This window comes from Micropterus salmoides, unplaced genomic scaffold, assembly GCF_014851395.1.
Source record: "Micropterus salmoides isolate LMB-PRFRI ecotype aquatic unplaced genomic scaffold, ASM1485139v1 Ms_hic_scaffold_3, whole genome shotgun sequence".
NCBI lineage: Eukaryota > Metazoa > Chordata > Actinopteri > Centrarchiformes > Centrarchidae > Micropterus > Micropterus salmoides.
In genome coordinates, this window is record NW_024042261.1 from 21048155 (window position 1) to 21064967 (window position 16813).

The 16813-nt window shown below is 41.0% G+C and overlaps 1 protein-coding gene across 4 annotated transcripts in view; it reads right to left on the minus strand.

Moving 5' to 3' along the window:
* zgc:172282 (leucine-rich repeat and fibronectin type III domain-containing protein 1-like protein) overlaps positions 1 to 16813 on the minus strand; it is a 210576-nt gene that overhangs the window by 80358 nt on the left and 113405 nt on the right. For all 4 annotated transcript variants that reach the window (XM_038693519.1, XM_038693516.1, XM_038693517.1 and 1 more), the window contains exons 5-8: positions 16556 to 16809; positions 16129 to 16372; positions 15794 to 15951; positions 14243 to 14623 (exon numbers count right to left, since the gene is read on the minus strand). In XM_038693519.1, the coding sequence (XP_038549447.1) occupies positions 14243 to 14623; positions 15794 to 15951; positions 16129 to 16372; positions 16556 to 16809 (1037 nt within the window). The remainder of the gene's footprint in view (positions 1 to 14242; positions 14624 to 15793; positions 15952 to 16128; positions 16373 to 16555; positions 16810 to 16813) is intronic.

Consider the following 16813-nt stretch of genomic DNA (forward strand, 5'->3'; position numbering starts at 1 on the left):
GGTTTTGAAGAGCATGTCTCAGACACAGGGTTAACTAATACACTGCCGACCAATGGTTTCCAAGTACATACACACAAATGCACATATGGACACTCTAACAAGCACTTGGTTCTATAATGGCATTGATCGTGAGTAGTTAGGGGTTTTGAGAATGTGGCATCTTTACACTGGACTGTTGGTCTTGCTGAAGTGGAAATGGTCCTACATTGAGATGCTGGAGATCCCTGCTTAAATAAGTTAAATAAAAAAGAAACCAAGGGCAATGTTTGGATCACAAGATGCTGTGATCTGGATGCTATGGCTGGAGTCACTTCCTCAGTGGCGGAAAAAATCCAGACTTGTAACAATTGCTATGCAGTAAGTTTAGAATGCATTCTTTGTGCCTGAGATACCAAACATGTCTTCTGATCTGATTAAAATACTGTGATAAAGATGAATAAATACAGATAAATAATAACTAAAATAACATCTTTAATGTTATTACATAAGAAACATAAATAAAAAGTGGTAAAAAGTGCTTTCAATGTGTGTTTTAAAATTCAGTATTCAAATACAGTAGCCTGACATCTAAACCATGTGCCAAATACATTTCCTTGTCAAAGTGCTGCTTCAGTATGCAGGTCTGAAGTAAAAGCAAAAAGGGAACACATTGATTTCAGATTCATCAATGCTCCATTTTAGAGGTAAGCTGTTTGGGAAAACAAATGTAACAGAAATAACTAATACAAAGCTAAATAAATTTGTTAACTTCTAGTGGCCTCTCTTTGCAGCACCAATATATTGTTTTTTCTTTCCCTATATCCTCTATTCTCTGCTCCTCAGCACTTTGTACCCTCTCCCTATTTCTCCTCCCCCCCATCTTCTCTCTTCATGGCATTGTGCCTCAACCCTCCTAATGGATATTGACCAGAGAACGACAGAAAAGAGGAAATGTTCATACGAGCTTATAGACACACTCAGGGCTGTTTAATTTTTTTCTTTTACTCAGAACAGAGCTGGTGCAATGCTCTTGCTTTTTAGTGGATGTTAATCTAACGATTGCCATGTATGGTCAGAGTCTTGATTTAGCCATGATCTTATGTGATTAAGTAAGATTACAGCAAATGATGCTTTAACAACATAACACATAACATAATTTCTTAGGCATACATAATTTTCTCTTTCAAATGGTAAACATTAATAAAGAACTGATATGTTGTTTGTTTTCATGGTGCAAATAAAATACTTCTTATGAATGATAGGTCTTCATTGTGAATGAGCGTTGATTACAAAACGTGAATCTTTCTACCTGTCTACTTATTTATTACCCAATCCATTGTCACACCATATAAACTGAAACATGAACAGATGTGGATTAGGTAGCACAATGGATCAGATAGTGAGCTGGTGACATATTGTAATCCTTTTGACTTTTAGTACTAGTTGATTTGTTTGGTTATCGTGATAAAAGCAAGTGTGGTTTGATGCTACAGCAAACACTCACTAAGCAGCTTCTTAATCCAATGGCAGAGCAGCCGGTTCAGGGTATCGGTTCAGGGTAAGTAAATGTCAAAATCATTATGCACAAACTATTACTCACAAATATATGACATATCACATATATATCACATATCACAATTTGTAAACACAAAGCATGGTCTACAAATACATTTAAGATCCATAAACCCTTCATGATCCAAAAATGTGAAAACATAATCTACAAACAGATTCAAAATCCACAAACAAACTCTTCATGATCCAAAAATATAAATCTGTGACTTGTACTTGAAAACCAGAATTTGAATGAATGCAGAAGGATTTGTCTGTGCATGAGGGTCATATTCTATTTGTAGATTGTTTTGTAATTGTTTTCAGTCTTTTGACACTACTGTATTACTGTTTTACAAATTAAAATTTCTACAAATGCCCAATTTGCAAACAAACACAGTCTAACTCGTTTTTTCAAACCACTGTTTCAAGACATGCATTCAAATTCTGTGCAATGCTCAGCATTTACATGTCAAATCTGTGTTTGCGGATCACAGTATATTTGTGGATGACTTTGCATTTGTAATACAGTTACAATATTTACGTACAACATGCTGCGGTCTGATTCTGCTCTTTCTAACCCATGCGGTCTGGAAACAGTATAGATTGTGCCATTTACTCTAACAGCAGCTGCTGCATACTCTGCACACACTGGCAGCTGACCCGGTATACCCTTATGTGTGTCATATGTCATAATTGAATCTACTTTCTTACAATATCCCATGAATTTTCGTAGCGCTCTAAGTGTAGTGTGTGTTGTGAACTCAACCAGACGCAGGTCAGATGGTGTCAAAAGAGGGAGGGAAGTTTTCCTCCCCGAGAGTTGACCTTTTCACATGTAAAAACCAGAGACATCGCCTGGTGTTTGGTAAGGACCGGCAGAGACTCAGTCAATCAGATAATGCATCGCTTAAGGATTGTGTATTCAAAGAGCCTTAGTGAACCTTTCTAGCCGTAAAGGTGTCACTAAAGACAGTCAACAGGACAGGAAAAGGGGCTATCTGACCCCTTTCTCCCTCCCGCAGGTCACCTCCGGGCTCAATCTGACTCTTTTCTCTCCACAGAACAGCTGAGCCATAAACCACCATTTCGTTCTCTGATAGCCGATGCGATAAGCCAGGAATGCAAAGAAAAGAGACCATAACAACCCCTTGTTTCTCGAAACAAGCAAGGTTCCATTATAACTGTGTTTGTTCTGTTTAAATAATAACCTTGCTAAGTGAGCAGTGGCGTTTGCCTCTGAGTTTAGTAAGTAATGACCCCATTGTTATCCTTTTAGTCATGTTTGAAAACTAGCAGACCCATAAGAAAGTAATCTTGAAGAGTTCCCTAACCTCTTTCTGTTTTGTCTTGATTCATCCCTGTTACTCCCTAATAAACACTGTCTGTTCAGTATTAACTAATGCTTTAGAACAATGTTTCATATACAATTTCCTACTAAAATATCCATTGATACACTTGTGTGTATCACCAGCCTCTCAGTTAAAGTGGTAAATCTCACAAGTGGAATGTCTACTGTTTTCTCGTGTGACCCGAGCGCCACCAAGGGGACAGGAAAGGTACAACACGCAAGTGTTTTAAAACTCGGCATACACTGACAATGATCGCTAAGTAGGCCTACCTATCACCATGTAATTGCATAAACGAAATTTTGCTGCCACGCTTACATCTAAATTGTCTCTTGAGTTAAAACCAGTAACCAGCAAGTACACTGAGGACATGTAATTTAGCTTTGTTATGTTTTATATAACCATTATAACCTTTTTCCATAGTGTTTATCCTCGTTTTTATTGTCTTTATCCAAATGTTTTCCAAATGTCAATATTGTGGAGAGGGAAATACGTGCAACGTGTATTTCTTTATCCCAAAAAGTTAACACCTTTGGGGTGACTTTCCCTGAGACCCACTCCCAAATTGACGTCACCACTAGGCTACCTAATGAAGTCAAATAAAAGGGCCTTGTTGTCTTTTGCTCGGCGCTTCTAAAAAAAAAAACTCTCTTGAAACTAAACGTATACGCTCTCTTAACTTCTTTGAAATTCCGATCTTTTTTCCGTTTCGTACTTAAATTTCCTTCAGACAAGCTGAGAAAGCTACGACCTTGAATCCCAATTTTCTTAGCGGGAGATTTGATTTTTGACCTGCCTGGGTGAAACTTTCCCCAGTCCTGTTTAATCTCAGCAACATTAAATAGCCTATATTATTTTGTTGTTGCAACCTCATCCGATCGTTTTGAACAACTTTGGACCAGAAACTCAGAAGCCTTCATTTATGGCCTTGAATGAATGAAACCACTGCTCTGACGACAGAACCCGGAATGGGTTCCGCTATAGCAACACCAAACGAACTGAGATCAGAGTAAAAGCCTTGGCTGACGGCCTGTTGCTGCAAGCGCTTCCCACAAAGGACTCCGGAACAAATCCACTGGTTTCGAACTCAACTCGAAAACGCCACTGGGGTCGGGCCAGAACCAACCCCACAAGCCAACCGGCAGTCGAGCCTTGCTACGGGACCTGCGGCAACGGTAGGGCAAAACAAACCACACTCTGTGACTCGTTGGTGTTCTCTAGTTGGCTCCATCCACAGTTAATAAACCCCTAGATTAGTCAAACTAAATCTGCAACCTAATTTCAGTCATTCGTTCCCTCATACTCGTAGAATTCTCTCCCTCTACAATATAAACTGAAATTCAATCGAGCCTTACATAGGCTACCCTGTTCATTACCTCCTGGTTGTCATATTGACTGTTGTCCCTGTAATATTACCACATTTACCCACTATTGTACTCTCTTTTGTTAGTTAATAAATTCACCTTGAGCACAGTGATGTTGTGTGTGTGTTATTAAGAATCTATTTATTATTATTAATTTAGTCCCTATACATAGAACTCATCCTCAGATTTGAGATTGACTGATTAACTAGAGTTTACGATTTCAGAATAACTGAACCAGTAACAACTAATGAATTACCAGAAATTCGTGTAATTCTCAGGCTATACTCAAGGACCCAAAGCCTTGGGCGGACAAGCAAATCTTTAGGTGGTGCTACTAATTTCAAGGCACAAAATAATATTCCCGGAAATATTAATTTTCATGACTGTATTCAAATTTTACGTAGCCTAGATCTGCTACATGTGCGTTCTCCAGCAGGTGGCAAGTCCCCCAACCCAAAAAGCAACCAAACTCAAAATATGACACAATCTATACTCCATCCTACAGTCACAAGATCGCTGATGTAATCTGTACTCTGCGCATGCATTGGCGTCTGTAGCAACCTGATGGAAGCTCCGTCTTAAACCTGACTCTTATCCAGTTTTAATCCACACTTTTTTGTTACATTTTTTATATCCTTTTTATTTAACTTAAGTTTTTAACTTAAGTGTTACGTGGGTTAAGGATTTTAGTCATCCGACATGGATTTTAAGCTAGATGACCGTAAAAACTGACTGGCTTTATGGATGTGGCTTCAGTACAAGCCAAACAGATTGTTTCTCTTAGCGCAACTGCTAACATCCAGGACACCGTGCTATGGGACCCCTCTACCTTTCCAAGGCTTTCCTCCTGCTCGACTCCGAAGCATCAGTCAACCTGGGCTGAAGTGGTGGTCCGTGGCTGCAAGAGAGGCTCGGATGGGGCTGCCTCTCCTCCGCACATCGGCCTCTCCAACTGCTATGCAGCCCTGTCTGACGACACTCCGGTCCATCCAGCGGATGCACCTGCGGCTTCGAGTCTCCCTTATAGGGAATCTCTTTCGGCGGACAGTGCCTGCCGACACTGTTGCATCTCCTTCACTGGCTACATCTCCTGCAAACGGTGATTGGCTGGGCTGCCGATCTGCCGCCGGGCCTGATCGGCGGACGTCATCCCAGTCAAAAACCTCCGCTTCCCGACGTAGGATCCTGAAGGAGGCTGTGCTCAGACGCTCCGGAGGCCGTCTCTACCCTGCACCGTTCTCTCAGGTCTGTTACTGATACTCCAACACAACACTCAGCAGCTCACACACTCCATCCTCAGTCCGCACGCAGTGTTGAAGCTGATTCTGCTCAGTCCTGCTCTGGAACCCCACAACCGGCATCTCCTCGTCCCCTTTTCTCCCCACTAATAATTGGTGACTCCATAACCAGAAATATCCGTTTCTTTAACGCTACCACTCACTGCTTGCTGACATTTTTAAAAAACTCCAGGACCTGATGCCATCGCTCCAGTCCTCCATCACAAGAGTGATACTCCATGTGGGAACAAATGACACAGCTCTTCAGCAGTCTGAGCTGACAAAATCAGATTTTAACTGTCTTTTTAACTTTTTAAAGCAGTGTGGAAAGTCCGTTTTTATCTCTGGTCCCATTCCCACAGTTGGTCAGGATGCTGGCCGCTTCAGTAGACTCCTTGGCCTCCACGACTGGCTCCAGTCCGCCTGCAGGGCTAACGGTGTGTGTTATGTCGATAACTTTAATATTTTCTGGCAAAGATTGTCTCTTTTAAGACAGACGGACTTCACCCAAACAAACGGGGCTCAGAAATGTTGGCTGCTCACATACAGCATGTGGTGCGGTCCTCCCCTCAGGACTTACGTGAATGACTAATCATTCATGCAGTACACCTGGACACACCACCGGTCACTGAACAGATCTCTGCCTCACTGCCACAAACAACTGTCTCCACCTGCTGGCATGTAAAGCCGTCTGCTCCCAGCACTGCTCCAAAGACTTCTATTCCTGTCATCATCACGCATAGACCAGTAAACCGAAATGTGCACATCCCACACAGCAATCATAGTAATCTTATAAGGATTAGGACAACTGCACCAACTCCAGCACCTAAAACAAACTCATTTAAAATGTGAGATCTCTGTCAAGGAAGACTTTTATCTTAAATGATTTTATCTTGTCTGCAAATCTAGATTTTATGTTTTTAACTGAATCATGGTTGCAAATGAATGACTATAGCCAGCTAGCTGAACTGTGTCCACCTCAGCATGATTGTTTTAGTCAACCGAGGGTCAGTGGTCGTGGTGGTGGGCTAGTGGAGCGTGTATAAGAAAAATTTTAAATGTCATCAAGTACGCTGTGATGAATTTAACTCCTTTGAAGTTTTCACTCTTAACGTTGGAGGGCTGCAACCTATCATATTTGTTATAATTTATCGCCCCCCAAAACTGCCTGGAGGATTTTTATCAGAACTTCCTGAATTGTCAGCTACTCTGGTTTTAAATTATGACAGAATTGTTCTTTGTGGCGATTTTAACAGACTTTTTAAATATGGCCACTTCTTTTAACTTCAAACAACATGTCAAAGGGCAAAGGCATAACTGTGGTCATACACTGGACTTGGTTTTTACCCTGGGTGTCAGCATTTCCTCGGTCGAATTAGTGGACATGACCATACCTGACCACATGTATTGTTTTTAGCTGTGATTCGCCTGTTACTCATGCCGCCTCACCAAGCTCCGTGTGTTCTCGAATCTTTAATGAACAAAGTGTTTCAAAGTTTTGCACATTATTTCAGAGCCAAAGCCAACACCTGTCTGATTCCAACACCAACAATCTGGTCGATCACTTCAATCATATCGCTTGTTGTCACTAAATATTACTCCTCTAAAGGTTAGGCCTACGTCTAAAGCTAGTAAGCAACCCTGGATAAATGACAGAATTCGCAGCCTAAAAAGGGAATGCAGAAAAGCAGAGTGCAGATCGAAAAAATCCAGTCTCCAAGTCCATTAGCTAAGTCTGAAGGATTTATTAATTAACTACAATAACATGGTTAAGGATGCGAGAACACACTATTTTTCTGAACTCATTACTACACATAAACACAATCCCAGGTTTCTGTTTAAGACTGTGGATCAGCTGGTAAACCCAACCCCTCCTTGTGCCTCAGCTGGAAGTAATGATGACTGAATTGTTTTTATCTTATTTTACCAATAAGGTGGTGTCAATCAGAGCCTCTATTACCCCCGCGGTCTCTTACTAAGAGGTCCCTCACCAGCAACAAGAGAGTTTTAACCAGTTTTATCCCATCGACTTGTCTGAGCTTTTAAAAACAGTATCACAAATGAGAGTGTCCTCCAGTCCACTTGATGTAATACCTACAAAGTTTTTACTGAAAGTAATGGATTCTGTTGGGCCCCATTTGATCTCTGTTTTTAACAGCTCCCTATCTACTGGTTGTGTCCCTGATTATTTTAAAACGGCTTGCGTGAACCCACTTTTAAAGAAACCTGGTTTAGATCCCTCCCTCCCACAAAATTTTAGACCAATTTTAAAACTGCCTTTTATTGCAAAGATTCTAGAAAGAATTCAATCCAATTTTATTTATATAGCGCCAAATCACAGCAACAGTTATCTCACAACGCTTTTCATAAAAGAGCAGGTCTAGACCATACTCTGTTGTATACAGAAGCCCAACAATTCCCACCAAGAGCAAGCACTAGGCGACAGAAGCAAGGAAAAACTTCCTTTTAAGAAGCAGAAACCTTGAGCAGAACCATGGCTCAGGGTGGGCGGTCATCTACCTCGACCGGTTGGGGGTGAAGGAGGGAGAGAGAGAGAGAGAGGGCAAGAGAGAGAGAGAGAGAGAGACAGGGCAAGAGAGGAACAGAGAGAAAGAGGGCAGGAGAGGAACAGAGAGAAAAAGAGAGGGATAGAAGGAGAGAGAGGGGAGGGAGGCAGCCTACACAATATACACACAGTGATACAGACAGTAAAGGTGATGTTGCTATAGACTGAATGACTAAATAAAAAATGGTATAAATATGTATAGTAGTGTTAATGATAATAATCGTAATGTTAATGATTATAATAACAATAATAACAATAGGACTAGTAACAATAGTTGTTGTAGCAGAGGGTGTCCAGCAGGAACACAGGGGCAGCAGGTGACCCGCAGCCACAGATCCAGACTCCACAGCTCCAGAGCCAGAAACACCTGCAGGAAGTGATAGGAGGAGAGAGGAGAGGGACGAGAAAGCACAAGACTACCGGAAAGGGGAGAAGTTGTGTTAGTAACATGCAATAATGGGATGAGGTTGCATACAGAGGGAGAGAAAGTAGAGGAGAGAGGAGTTCAGTACATCATAGGAAATCCCCCGGCAGTCTAGGCCTATAGCAGCATAACTAAGGGATGGTTCAGGACTCACCTGAGCCAGCCCTAACTATAAGCTTTATCAAAGAGGAAAGTCTTAAGCCTACTCTTAAATGTGGAGATGGTGTCTGCCTCCTGAACCCAAACTGGAACCTGGTTCCACAGGAGAGGAGCTTGATAGCTGAATGCTCTGGCTCCTAGTCTACTTTTGGAGACTCTAGGAACCACAAGTAACCCTGCATTCTGGGATCGCAGTGCTCTGGTGTATACAATTCTGTATAAGGAACATCTCCGAGCAAGAGGTAGTAAGGATAATTAAACAGTCTAAACATATATCTGGTTCTACAGCTGTTTCTAAGGTTCCTGAGTTTAAAGATAAGTCGGTGCCAGTTAAGGGCAGGTCTTGGTGAATTTTGTTTCTAACAGTTAGAATTTTATCATTAAAGAAGCTCATGAAGTCGTAACTAATGAGAGCTACGGGAATACTTGGCTCAGTAGAGCTGTGACTCTGTCAGCCTGGCTACAGTGCTGAAAAGAAACCTGGAGTTGTTCCTATTTTCCTCTATTAATGACGAGTAGTACGCTGGTCTGGCATCACGGAGGACCTTCCTATAACTTTTTAATACTTGTATATACTGGTACTCCTGGACCTTAGCGCTGCTTTTGACACCATTGATCACAACATCATGTTAGACAGACTGAGGCACTGGGTGGGGATCTCTGGTATGGCTCTAGAATGGTTTTCATCCTACCTGTCAAATAGGAAGTTTTGCGTGTCTGTAAACAACTATGTCTCTTCGTTCTGTCCAGTTAAATATGGTGTGCCTCAGGGGTCGGTCTTAGGACCCATTTTGTTTTCCTTGTATCTGCTTCCCCTTGGACATATTATCCATAAACACGGTATTTCTTTTCATATTTATGCTGATGACACACAAATGTACTTGCCCGTCAGATCCACAGAGCCTGGAATGCTGAGTTCACTTACCAACTGCCTTTGTGAAATTTATGTCAAACAATTTCCTCCAGCTGAACTCAGACAAAACAGAAATCCTGGTCATCGGGTCCCAGCAGATGGCAGTATTTGTTTTGTGTATATGTTTTTATCAACTTAAAAATTTGATCTATGTTAACTTTTAAGGACACTGAGACCATTTTACACGCCTTCATCTCATCACGCCTGGATTATTGCAACAGCCTTTTCACTTGTTTAACCCAAAAATCTACTGATCGACTCCAGACTGTCCAGAACTTAGCTGCCAGGCTTTTAACCAGAACAAAGAAATCACATCACCCCTATTTTAGCTTCATTACGCTGGCTCCCAGTATGTTTTAGAATTGACTTTAAAATTCACTTTTAAAGCTCTTCATGGCCTCTCGCCTTGTTATATTTACCTTATTTACCTTTTAGTCCCATACACACCAGCACGTACCTTGAGATCCTCGCGCAGAGGTCTGTTGTCTGTTCCAGAGTCTCGACTGAAAACTAAAGGGCCCCGAGGCTCTGGAACAGCCTGCCCGAGGAAATCAGGTCGGCTGAGTCTCTCTCTCACTCTTTTAAGTCCCTTCTTAAAACATACTTTTATAGGAGAGCCTTTCCCGGTCTTATTTGACTTTATTTTATCCCTTTTATTTTATTCTATTTTACTTATTTTATATTTATCTTAAACGTGTATTTCAGTCTTTTCATTGTTTTCTTGCTTTTATCTTGTATTGTTTTTGTATTATTGTCTTTTGGGTATTATTGTATTTACACTTGTTAAAGCACTTTGTAACTTGTTTTTGAAAAGTGCTCTACAAATAAAGATTATTATTATTATTACACTCAAGAAGAAGAACAGAAATGGACTGCAGCATGTAGTACGTAAATATTAAACTGTAAGGGGGGCAATTATTCAGCACTTAAGTTATCATGCACATGAACATAAATAAAGTCCACACAGGATTAGATGTAGAGTAAAAGATGCACACATTCTGACATGTTTCAGCTCTTATTTTGAAGGGCTTTTTGTGGGGAAGTGACATCACATATAAACAATACCCCTGATTGGCTGACTACATTTGTGGAACGAAGTCACACTCTCCGTGGTAAACCAGTGTCAAAATGATTTGTAGACAAATAGTAGGCAATCTGCAATAATACTGTGATCCACACACACATATTAGAAATTTGAATGCTGAGCACTGCACAGAATCTGTATGCATGTTTTGAAACCGTGGTTTGTCACTGATTTCTATTTGTGGATCATGGAGAGTGTGTTTGTGTATTTTGAAAGCATTTGTGGATCGTGTTTTATATTTGTGGATCATGGAGAATTTGTGGATATTGAATATATTTGTAGATTGTGTTTTGTGTTATATAAAAATATATATTTGTGACTAAAACTCATCTGTGCACTTATGTCATTCTTGTTGACCTACCTCACACATGTATTTGTGTAAGTTGTGTGTCATGTGACTGTGATATAATTTTAATTTTATCCATACATCCATCCATCCATCCATCATTGTGTTTCCTGTGGCTGCTTCACAATTACAAATACCCTAGCACTAGGAATATATGTTTACAATTGCAACTTAATACAGCTATTATGTATTGTAAAGATAAGAGAAGAGTAAGGCATCAATTAAATAAAATTGCACTGTATTACAATAGTTTCTATTATTTTTTTGCAAGTCCCTAGTTAACGACAGCAATTTGCCACTGCTAATAAAAACTAGAGCGAAAATTGTTTAATATATTGCATGGCTATTACAGAAAAAATGTCAACCATAAATAGGATCAAATATTGGGTTTGATTTCCTGAAAATCTTTATGATTTTAGGGGGAGGCCAGGTATTTTGAGCAGGTTCTAAAACAAGTTATTCAAAGAAATTGTATTGAGAACTATGTTACTTGTGGCTAACATTAAAAACAAAAACATTGGTGGGACACATTGGTGTAACAGTGGGAATTGAACTCAGGTCTCTCACACCAAAGGCATGTGTCCATTGGGCCCATATTATCCCATATCTCCGAGAATCTGTGTTTGTGTATATGACAGCAAATGCAATTATTTAATGTGACTCTTAAAGATTCACAGCAAACCACACGGACAAATATCTACTCATACTTACACCTGACTGGAGTGTATTTTGTACCTGCCGTGCCCACTAACTTCATCAAACCTTGTACAGGCAGGTACAGATGGGTGGTTGCTATGCAGGGGAATGGTTGCCATGCTTAGAATTGTAAGACGCCGCTTGTCTCCAACAGTTAGCTGACCTGTCTGAATAAACAAGTGTCTTCTCTACCTTAGAAATAACATCATGATCACTTTTCAGTAGAGGCCCCTCATTTACATATCTCACCTGTCACCTTTTCACAAATTTGGAGGAACTGTCTCTTCTCCTATCAACATGGATATATTTGACATATTATATTGCAGGGTATTCTTTCAAGAATTAGAAACAGAGAGACAATTTCAGCTGTTCTTCAAGAGAAAAAAGAAGAAGCTAAATTTGTTATCCTCAAATTGTGTATGGCAGTTTTGAAGACGTTTGTGATTTTCTCCTGTAAATCACAGAAGACAGGGTGATCTATTCTGCCTTTCCATTTGCACCTCTGAAAAAAATGAACTTAATGAATACTTCACTGTACGCAATAGTATTAAAGTGGTTGAGGAGGTTTTCCTAACCTGTTGCCATGATAACTCCATAATGTATGAAAACTCCTCGGAGCTGAAAATAAACAGGCTTAACCAGGCTTTCGGAGAGATTTAAGATATAATTTTGCCAGTGCTTTGGGTTTTGCACATAGAAGACGACAAACAAAAAGAACAAAGATTTAGAAGTTAACTTACTGAACTTACTTGCCAATTTCCAACCAGCTTCGTATCGTTACAATGTGAGTCATCCAGAGCTCCCCATTTATTTGCCAGCAAAAGTCTGCCAGATGACACGAAACGTGAACTTTAGTTGTTCGAACTACAGATAGTATTTCCACATTTTTTGTATGCCCGCCTACATGGACAGTCAGATCAAGAGTGGGACAGCTCTTCACCACTCCAAACATCCTGTCCAAAATCAACACGCTAAAACAATCACGTGAAGACGACAAAAGTTATGTTTCCGTAGATATGGAAAAAGTCGATTTTGATAGTGTAATGCTGGAATCAGCCATTTGGTGCTACTTACAAGAGCCAGTATATACAGTGTGGAGGAATTACAACATATGGAGGTGGAAGAAGCCGCCACGGCCAAAAATCAAGCACCGCCAGCCGGTGAGGATTGTGGCGCAGAGCTGCCCTGTGCCAGGGACAACTGGTGGTGCCACTGTGGTAAGAGTGCCAACTGAAACAAAAGTCGAGTCACCATGCATTACATGAAAGCTTTGGGCCACATATGGACAGGGGAGTGCTTGAGACATAGTTCAGGATCCCGCAAAGAAATCACACAAAATAACCAAAGCCAGCAGGCAAAGCAGACGTTTGAGCATCGAGTATGTTTTGTTACTTGCATGGCAATGTTACAGTGTGAAAACATACAATACACTTTTTTGTGAGGCTTACCACATACACTGCCCCAGTTTTTTACCAGATGGGGCTATCAGAGAGCCTTACATTAGTAGCTCTGCCCAGATGTTAGTAGGAGTTGGGGAAGTTCAGGAGTGGCCCATTGCATTCTGGTTGTTGAAGGTTTTCTACCTTTTAAAGAAGGGAACACCACAGCCCTTTTTCTCTGTTTTCTCTGATCACGTAGCAATAATAAAAAAAAATGCACAGGTCCACAGAGGTACACAGAAGTCTAAGATGGCCATCCCATATTTCTTTGATTAACATGCTTGGCTACCAAGTTACCATTCCACATACTAAAATGTTTTGCATTAAATGAGGCTCATTTCAATGATAACTATCAAGAAAGATTACCATAATACCTTGAACTGCCCTTTCTCTTTTCTGTGGGTGTTCGTTCCCAATTTATTTACACTTGTGGTGACAGAATGCTGTGTGTGCAGTTGTATGTTGTGCACACAAAGCAAAAAACTTACCTCATTGTTTGAAGGATCTATTAAATTAGACGTTCCTTCTTTCTACACGTTACTACTAATGTTGTGGCAGTTTAATTAAGACACTAGTTTAAGGGGTGCCAGTCAGTCCAATCTGACAAAGTATAGACAAAGACTCAGCAAATGTCCTAGTCAAGTCAAACACCAAAAAACATGGAAAAAATATTATATTTATAGAACCATAATTTAAATAACAGCAATTAATCAATGCAGGATGCAGCACTGAAGCAAGCTGACAAACAAGCATTAAAACTTGTTCAACAGCTACACTCGTCTCATTTGGCCCAGGCCTTCCTGCATTCAGTGAACCCGACAACGGCTGTGTTCCACTACAGATGTTTTTATCATTTCAGTTGATTAGACTTTTACGACTGGATGACTTGCGTCATCTATCATCTCCTCTCATCCTCATACCAGTGGCTGATTAGCTTGCACACAACTACACAGACACACACTAACACTTACAAACAGGCACAGGAATGCATACGCCTTAAAAGATTCATAGAAGTCACCATAGATACTGTACTATAGACAGAAAATTAAATCACAACAGACAGACACATCATAAAATTGACAGTGTAGCTAGACAGACCTGTAAACCAGCGTGTCATCCCCAGAGCTGTTGTATTGGACTTGGAACATCCTGACTCCAGATGTAGGAGTCTGACTGCTCCATCTAATGAGGGCAGAGTTTCCTGTCAGTTCCACCAATGAGACTCTCCGGTCGGCCCCTCTTGTCTCATTATTAGGCAGCGCAACCTTAGAGGAGGTTAAGATGTCAGAGGGGGCAGGTTCAGAGGACGGGTCTCGGCTGCGGCTTGTGCTGTTTGCCAAGTGGGGCGTCGCCGTGACAACTAGCTCCACCCTTCCTGTGGATTCACCTGCTGCGTTGGAGGCAATGCAGGTGAAGTTTCCCGAATCCTTTAGCGATGTTACATTGATCTCCAGGCTTCCATTAGGGAAAACCAAGGTTCTGAAACAAAAGTTAATTAACTCAATCAATCAATCAATAAATTTACTGAAATATAAATGTTACAACAAAGTCATAAACATATAGCTTTAAAAGATTTTTTTTATTCTGGATCCCTTTCCCCAGAATCATCAACTTTTTTAAGTCACATCTGTTGACACCTAGCCTTTCAGAAAGGATCCAAATGTAATTCTCACCAGTGCAGACTACAATTTTGGTTTGCATAGGCAGACCTTCATGTTAAAATGGGCAAGTACATTTGCCCTGCATTCATTTAAATTAAGAAAGGAGCAAGACACATTCACATTCACTTCCGGTAATGAAATGATTCTCAGTTATACTTTAAATTTAAGAGGTTCTCATTTCTGGTTCAAGCCGCAATCACGTAAACCCTCCAAGCCAACTGGTAATCAGTGTTCTCTTTATCATCCCATTTAACCGCACCTGTACTTTGCTGCCTGCAGCACCTGATGCTGATGCCAACTTTCACCACCAGCATCCATCCAGACTCTATCCAGAATCAATGTATTGACTGCCAGGCTGAGGGGCTGTGTGGCTGACATGTTGTTGGCTTCAACCTCATACAGTAAGTACAGTCATTAATCCAAAAGGTTATTTGACAGAAATCCAACAATACTTCATACCCATAAACTAGCCTTGTCTGATCAAAATATCTAAAGAACAACAGAAATGTCAAAATATTATTAATGATTTTATAACTGATGGGGTATGTGCACAATCATAACTAGAAACCCACATATTTGACACATATGCCAACTAGGTTACCAGAAGGAATTGTGAGAAAGGTGTGACCTCAACAACTACCTTCTAATCCTGATTCAGAGTTGGCCCACACGAGTCATGTGCCTGCCCAAGCCCGACTACTACAGCAAAGACAAAAATTATGTAAGGCACAGTTTTTCTGACTCAGTTGCGCATTGGCACATAGCACTGATCTGGAGAAGAACAAAAAATATATATAACATTTAAACAACCCCTCTCTCACACCTGTAAACTGGGTTGCCAGGTTTCTGACATTATTGAATGTGTCATGTTCCCTAAATTAACACCTGGCATTTAATTTTGAGCAATTTGTGCAACATATTGGTCTATGGAGAAAGGTCATTGTGGATCAAACAGGATAATAGGACTGCACAGAAATAAGCTTAGTACCTGGTGCTATTAGATATTAGTCGCCCTTCAGGGCTGATCCAGTGGACTTCAGGTTCAGGGTCGCCATTTGCCTTGCACTTCAGGCTGGCAGGCTGGCCTTCCATGGCCACTGTATGAGGTGACTTACGGGTCAGAACTGGTGGGTCACAAATAAACTCCTAAATGGCAAAAAAGAATAAGGTCATACTGCAGGCACATTTTTCATCATCATCACATCTGAATACGTTTCTGTCTTGTATAAATTCAATTATCAAAGGTCTGTCGTGGTTTAAAGGCTATGAGACACATTTTTATTAGTTCCCTGCAGGATGCTAGTGAAAAGCTCAAAATGTCACCTCTTCAGGTATTGTCCAGAAGTACTTGGCACTGAGGTCAGGGGGAGATGCGCACGTCTCGAGGTCATCTTCTCTGGTCAGTCTTCTCAACCACAGAAGTTCACAGTTACAGTGAAGGGGGTTGCCACCAAAACTCAACACCAGGGAGGAGAGGGGGGAGCCTCTGGACTTGGCATAAACTGGAATTCTCAGGAACAACGGGTCTGGGGGAATTTTCTTCAGCTTGTTTGACGTCATGTCTAGCCTGTGAGAGGATGTGGGTAGGGAGATGGTGAAGGATAGGCAAGAGGAGAGAGGGATATTATCATTAGATCAACAGTAATTTATTCAGTAGATCAGTGAACCAGTCTGTGCACATATACGTTATCTATTGCTACACACACGATCTGCTCATTCCTCCCTCCTTTCCTCTATCTACTGTATTTACCTGGCCAGTTTGTGTAGGTTTGTGAAAACCCCTTGGGGAACATTTTCTATGAGGTTATGATCCATATTTAGGGTATTGACGTTGGTTAGCCGCCCGATCGTGTCCCAGGGCACCTGGGCAAGGTTATTGTAACTGAGGTCGAGATCCTCCAATGTGGACAGGAAGTCATCAAAGGCATGGGGAGATATGGAGTGGAGCTGGTTGTTGGCCAAGATCAGGTGACGAAGGTTGGTCAGGCCTTTGAAATGGTCGTCCTAA